This window comes from Cyanistes caeruleus, unplaced genomic scaffold (genome assembly GCF_971803275.1).
Source record: "Cyanistes caeruleus unplaced genomic scaffold, bCyaCae1.hap1.1 HAP1_SCAFFOLD_255, whole genome shotgun sequence".
NCBI lineage: Eukaryota > Metazoa > Chordata > Aves > Passeriformes > Paridae > Cyanistes > Cyanistes caeruleus.
In genome coordinates, this window is record NW_028256033.1 from 12,842 (window position 1) to 19,368 (window position 6,527).

The 6,527-nt window shown below is 56.0% G+C and overlaps 1 protein-coding gene across 1 annotated transcript; it reads left to right on the forward strand.

The window, feature by feature from the left end:
• Positions 1–779: 779 nt before the first annotated feature.
• Positions 780–6,276, forward strand: LOC147645496 (uncharacterized). The gene is made up of 6 exons (XM_086874548.1): positions 780–1,002; positions 1,361–1,592; positions 1,680–2,659; positions 3,313–3,390; positions 4,411–4,576; positions 5,106–6,276. Exons 3-6 carry the CDS (start codon positions 2,602–2,604, stop codon positions 5,224–5,226), a joined length of 423 nt encoding a protein of 140 aa, XP_086730674.1. The 5' UTR covers positions 780–1,002; positions 1,361–1,592; positions 1,680–2,601; the 3' UTR covers positions 5,227–6,276.
• Positions 6,277–6,527: the final 251 nt, after the last annotated feature.

Genomic DNA, 6,527 nt, shown 5'->3' on the forward strand with positions numbered 1-6,527 from the left:
AGTTTTAAGCCTGTTTTGCTCTTGTTCTAATCCGTATCTCACCGCAAAAAAGAAGTAATTTTTTTGTTAGTTTCTGGTTTAAAACCACGACACTGCATTACCAGCTTGCTGCTGTGCAGATGCTGCCACCACCCAAAGCAAGACCCTGTGTCCCTGAAGGGACCCGCCCTGCTCTGTGGCCTGGACTGAAGATGGGTCCCTCCTGCCAGGGCAGGGCCCAGCACAGCTCTTCTGTTCCAATAAAGAGATGGAGCTCTCACCCCAGTGTCTGGCTGGTACCACCAGCAAAGCCCACACAGCACCAGCCCTGGCTGAGCTCCATGTCCAGGAGCAGGCAGGGCTGACCACAGTGTGGGCAGGCAGGAGCCAGGCAGGGGCTGCTGTGACCAGAGGCAGGGCCCTGAGGGGCTGGGGGAGTCTGTGTTGAGCATCCCTGGGATGAGGGCACATTTCCTTCAGTGGCATCACCTGGGCCTGGACCTCCTCCAGTGCCATGCCCAGGAAAAGAGGCAACCATCAAGAGCATCTCCTGGGACAGCGCCTGACCAGCAATGTCAGCAGGCAAAACCAAGGTTTTGTTTAGCAATGACCCTTTGATGAAGTCAAAGATTCACAGTCAGAGCAGTCCTCTAGTACAGATGGGAGTACACTTGGGGCAGACATCTAAGGCCATGAGGTCACAGCAGCCTGTGGGGTGACAGCAGGCTGAGGTGACAGCAGGCTCTGAGGTCACAGAGGTCCCAGAGCCCCGTGGTTGCCCAGCACCACAAGGACCGAGCAGTCAGTCCTTGACCACGACTGTTGTGGCAGCAGCGGCGGCGGCAGCAGCGGTGCTGACATTGGGACAGCGGTGTCAGGACAGTGGTGGCAGCAAGAGCTGCAGGACTGGCAGTGGGCAAGGCACCATGGCCTTTGCTCTGCGCCTCCTCCTCCTGCTCCTCCTGGCAGTGGCCCTGCCTGACAGGGCTGCCCAGGCTGCTCCGTGGCGAGCAGGGCGAGCAGGTGAGCCGGCAGCCTCGGTCCCCCTTCCTGGGACAGTGCTCCCTTCTCCCTGGGAAGTGTTGGGGATGGTTTTCCTCAGGGCTTTAGGGAGGGTTTTCTCTGTGGGAGGGACAGAGGCCTCAGGGGCCCTTGGCTGGTCCCACTGCCCCTCCAGGGATGTTGCACAGGGCCTGCAAAGAGGGTGGAGAGTGACCAGAGCCAGCCCAGAGCTTTCATCGGGCCCCTCTGCAGCTTTGGCCATGTCCATTGACATCTGGCTCCCACAGCCTTACCTGACCCCCTTGCAGTGCCCAGTTCCCTAAAACAGAAGGGGATCCCAGCACACCATGGAATGGTTCTGATCTGTGCTCCCTTCTAGACAAGGGTGGTAGGAAGGCTTCTCCAGCAGCTTGGCTTCATGAAGATTTTCTGCCTCTGGAGCCCCATGCAGGTACGTTCTCACTGTCCCAACAAGGAATAAACACTGACACCCTGGCAGGAAGCAGGTGACAGAAGCTGCTGTGGCTGTTGAGTTACAGGTGTGTCTGCAGCGAGGACATTTCAAGCTCCTTTTCTGGTTGCTACACGCAAGCCCAGCTCCCATCACAGGGGTGAGTGGTGTGTCCCTGCTGATCCCACAGGCTGAGCCCTGGTTCTGTGGGATCCATTCATCTGAAATGGAAATACTTTCTGTTAAGATCCTCCTAGAGGGAGGAACAAACCTACAGGAGACAAGAGGCTGAGTGATCTGGAGAGACGCCGTGGTGGGTCCATGTCCCTCAGCCTTCTCCTGAGACTCAGCAGCCGGGGGCTTTCTCTGCACATCTGGACACGCTGTGCCCGGCACAGCAGGAAGGGATCCATGGCAGCCTCACTGCCCTGCTGCTGCTTTCATGGCCTGCAGGGCTGTTTCCCAGCCTGGTCTGGCTGCAGCTTCTCCCCAGCCTCTGCAGGAAGGCATTTGGCATCAGCTGACAGGGAGCCCAAACTTCACCATGGGCCATGAACACCCTGAGATCCCCTGCAATTTCCTGGTCTCAGGCTGGATCAGGTGTAGGGGCTGTTTGGAGGAGGGAGGGCCCTGCCCAGCCCCAATAACCTGGCCTTTCTCCTGATCCTTATCCATGACTTTGACAAATACTGCCTTTTGAACATGCCATCTCCTCAATGGGGAATGGTTCTATCTGATCCAGCTGTGGCTCTTCCTTTCTCCAGAGATGAACCCAAAGGCTGTGCTGAAGGCAGCGTTTCCCAGAGGAAGCAGTGGCTCATGGGCAGCCTCTGCTGCAGGAAGGGAGGCCATGCCAGGCACAGTCCCAGGAGGTAATTGCTGTGCCCCTGGGCCTGAGCCCTGCTGAGGCTTGAGCTGTAAATCTCTGCTGCTTGGCAGTGCCTGCCTTTCAGGGATTTTGCACAGAGCATGGAAAAGGTGTTGAGAGTGACCAGAGCCAGCCCAGAGCTCCCCAGGCCCCTCTGCAGCTTTGGCCATGTCCATTGACATCTGGCTCCCACAGCCTTACCTGACCCCCTTGCAGTGCCCAGTTCCCTAAGGCAGAAGGGGATCCCAGCACACCATGGAATGGTTCTGATCTGTGCTCCCTTCTAGATTTGGATCGTGACATGGAACATCTGGAAGTGGTGGTAGATGGTGGTTTGAAGACCTTGCCAGATGCTGATGGTGGTTTGAAGACCTTGCCAGATGCTGGAGGCAAGTTCTCAATGTCCCTTTCTGCACAGAACAATCAGTGTCAAGGTGGCAAGAGCTCACTCACGTTCCATTTCCCTTGAGAGTCTGAAGGTTGATGCATTCTGGAAACCTTGCCCTGCTCCCTTCTGGAGCCCTGAGTGATCCCACAGCATTGCTGTCAGTGGGAGGAAGGAGCATTTAGCTATCAATCTTCTTCCCATGTGCAATGCCAATGTCACCTTCTGTGTGCCCTGTGCAGCCATGGAAAAGAGCAGAGAGGGAAGGGCCAGGCCCAGGGCTGTGCCCCACGGCTGTGCCTTGTGTGGCTCATTTCTGGCCCCAGGGAACCTGAGATGCTCCAGCTGCCGCTGCCAAGCCCTGGCCCTGCCTGGGGCTCAGTTCAGAGCTGCTGGCAGCTCCAGGGAGTCCTTTCTCCCCTGACTGCCATGCAAGGGGCTCCTTCCATCCCATTGTGGGGCCACTGCAGGCACGAGGTCTCCCTGCTCCTGCTACTGACTGGAAGGCAGAGATGAGGGAGTGCCTTGGAGGGCACCAGTCACCCAGGTGCACTCACTGCCACTCCAGCATGAAGAAGAATATTCAGCAGTGTCACAGGAGCTGTTTTGTCCTGCCTTTCTTTGCAGATGAACCTGATGATGAGGATGATCTGGATTCCCCATCCATATCAGTTACTGAGCCTGATGATGAGGAAGATAATGAGGGTAAGTGAAGGCCTTTCCCCCTGGGAGAGCTGCCAGCTCAAGGCTCGGCCAGGGCGGCATCGCTGCAGGTGCCAGGACAGAGCCGTGCACGTGTGTGCCCTCGTCCTGTGTGATCCTCTCACTGCTCCTGTGGCTCAGTGCTGCCTGTACAGCAGAGATGAAAGAAGCTTCTGTGGCTGTTGAGTTACAGGTGTGTCTGAAGCAAGGACTTTCCCAGCTCCTGAGCTGGATTCTGCAAGCAAGCCCAGCTCCCATCACAGGGGTGTGGTGTGTCCCTGCTGACCCCACAGGCTGAGCACTGGTTCTGTGGGATCCATTCCTGGGAAATGGAAATACTTTATATTATGTTCCCCTGAGGAAGAAGAACAAACCTATAGGAGATAGTAATGTAGCAATGGGGGAACTCAAATATCTGGACATAATTCTGAATGATCTGGAGGGACACTGTGGTGGGTCCATGTCCCTCAGCCTTCTCCTGAGACTCAGCAGCCGGGGGCTTTCTCTGCACATCTGGACACGCCGTGCCTGGCACAGCAGGAAGGGATCCATGTCAGCCTCGCTGCCCCTCTGCTGCTTTCACGGCCTGCGGGGCTGTTTCCCAGCCTGGCCTGGCTGCAGCTTCTCCCCAGCCTCTGCAGGAAGGCATTTGGCATCAGCTGACAGGAGCCCAAACTGCAGCACAGGCCATGCACACCCTGAGATCCCCTGAAAATTTCCAGTCTTGGGCTAGTTCAGGTTTAGCGTCTGTTTGGAAGAGGGAGGGCCCTGGAGCATTTCCAAAACCCTGGGCATTTTCCTGATCCTTATCCATGTCTTTGACAAGTACTGCCTGGAGAAGACCAGCACAGAAAAATTGTGCCATTTGAGCTCAGGGGGTTGAGCAGTTTTGTGCCAAGGGGTGGCAAGGTGCCTGCAGGCCCCAGCTCTGGTGGAAACAGAGAATGTCCTGGCCTTATCCAGCGTGCTGCCAGCTCAGCCGTGGAGCACAGCACAGGCTCACGCTGCCCATTGCTCCCACAGATGCAGCTGGCACCACCAGACAAGCTAACAATATCTGGGAAAGCATGAGAAGAGTTTTCTACCAGGAAACACATGGTTTGGTTAAGTTAATGGCCATTGTGGCTGGTGGAGCACTTTTCCTGATGGCGTGCTGTGCCGGAATCTGGTATTGCTGGAAGACAAAATGGTGAGTGTTTTCCTGATCTCGGCCTCCAACAGCTTCTTGAAAGGCTGCTCGTAGCCAGGAAACATTCCCAGTGAGGCTGCTGTGGACTTGTGGCTAGTCCTTGGCTGCCCAAATAACTCTGCTGAGAGTTCTGCTGCTGCCCAGGGCTTTCATTGGCCTCTAATTGCTGGGCCTTGTCCTGGGGAGCCCGCTGGGGCTGCAGCCAGTGCTGGCTGCCACTGAGGCTGCCTGGCCAAGAGCAGCCCCAGGAGCAGCGGGCAGAGGCAAAGCAAGGTGGGCAGGAGAAAGAGCGGGGACGAGATTGCCCTTGAAAGGCAGAGGTGCTCTGGGGCCTGCTCCTGGCCAGGGACCCTGCCCAGAGCCATCCCCTGCTCTCCAGGGCCTTGAGGGGCAGCTGTCCAGCTGGGCCAAGCTGTGCCAGCAGCTCCAGCCGTGCTGGGGAGCCTTGGCAGCTCTGGGCCCTGCTGTGCAGGAGGGTCCCTGTGTGCCAGCGGCAGCTGCGGGCCTCAGCCACCTCTTCTCTCCACAGGAGCACCTCTGCAGCTTCAGAAGACTGGCGAAAGACTTTGGTCACTGAGAAGCTGCATCTGTCATCCCCGCTCTTCACATCTGTCCCCATGTGCCAAGCTACATCTGCATCCCCATCTTGAGGGCATCCCAAGACCCCCACCTCCCATGCGAGACCCTCTGCCCCTGAGCCCCCTGGCCCTGGTCCCTGCCAGGACTGAAACTGGGCAGCCCCTGTGCACTAGAGCAGGGGTTGGCCCATGCTTTTTGTTCTAATAAAGAGATGGAGCTGTCACCCCAGTGTCTGGCTGGTACCACCAGCAAAGCCCACACTTCACCAGCCCTGGCTGAGCTCCATGTCCAGGAACAGCTGGGGGTGCCCACGGTGTGGGCAGGCAGGAGCCAGGCAGGGGCTGCCGGGACCAGCAGTGGGGCCCTGAGGGGCTGGGGGAGCCCATGCTGAGCGTCCCTGAGCTGTGAGGGCACATTTCCTTCAGTGGCATCACCTGGGCCTGCACCTCATGAGACACACAGGGAAAATTTGGGCTCTCTCCTGAGGTGTGCAGGGATCCCCCATGAGGAGTGCAGCAGGGTTAAATTGAGAGGGTTTTTTACTCTTCTCAGCACAGCAAAGGGGACACTCTTGGCTGAGGTTTTGCAAAGCTGGGAGGAAGCCTCTTGTGAGCCCTGGGGCCTGGCCTGTGGGCACAGTGGGCAGGTGGAACCCATCCCTTGAGGCCAGTCCAGGCTGCTCGGGCCGGGCCGGGCCGGGCCGGGCCAGGTGAGGGCCACAGCAGGGAAGGGCCACGGCCGTGGGCTCTGATGAGGCTGCCGAGCTTCACCCTGGCCCTGTGCTGCAGCCAAACACACATTTACAACCACAGCCATTCTCTGGGGCACAGGAGGCACCCAGGGCTATAACTGAGGCCGTGGCTTCTCACCCTGAAGGGAGGCTGGCTCTGTTGGTTCAGAGGGCACAGCTTAGATCCCAGTTCCCTTTGTAAACCTGCTGGGCAAGTGTTGAGGGCAGAGAGTTCCAACCCTTCTCACTAAGAAGTGTGGCTGATGCTGTGGGTTTTTTTAATTTTTTGCCCTCTAAATTTGTGTCCTGGCAGAGGATTAAGTTTGCTTGCTCTCAGTAAGACCCTTTTCTTCTTGGTGCTGTTGTAAATGAAATTAAAATCAGACAACTAGATCGATTGAGTTAATAGCAATTAAATAACAAGGGAAAAAATTATACAATTTAGTGAATTGAATACAAGAATAAAATTTAGTAAAAGAATTCAATTTAGTAATTTGAATAGCAATTTGGTATAAAAGGAATACAATTTAGTAAAAGAGTACAATTTAGTGAATATCTTCATATATATATATATATATATGTATGTATGTATGTATGTATGTGTGTGAATATAGTTTGCCAGTAATTAAGTATGATTAAAGC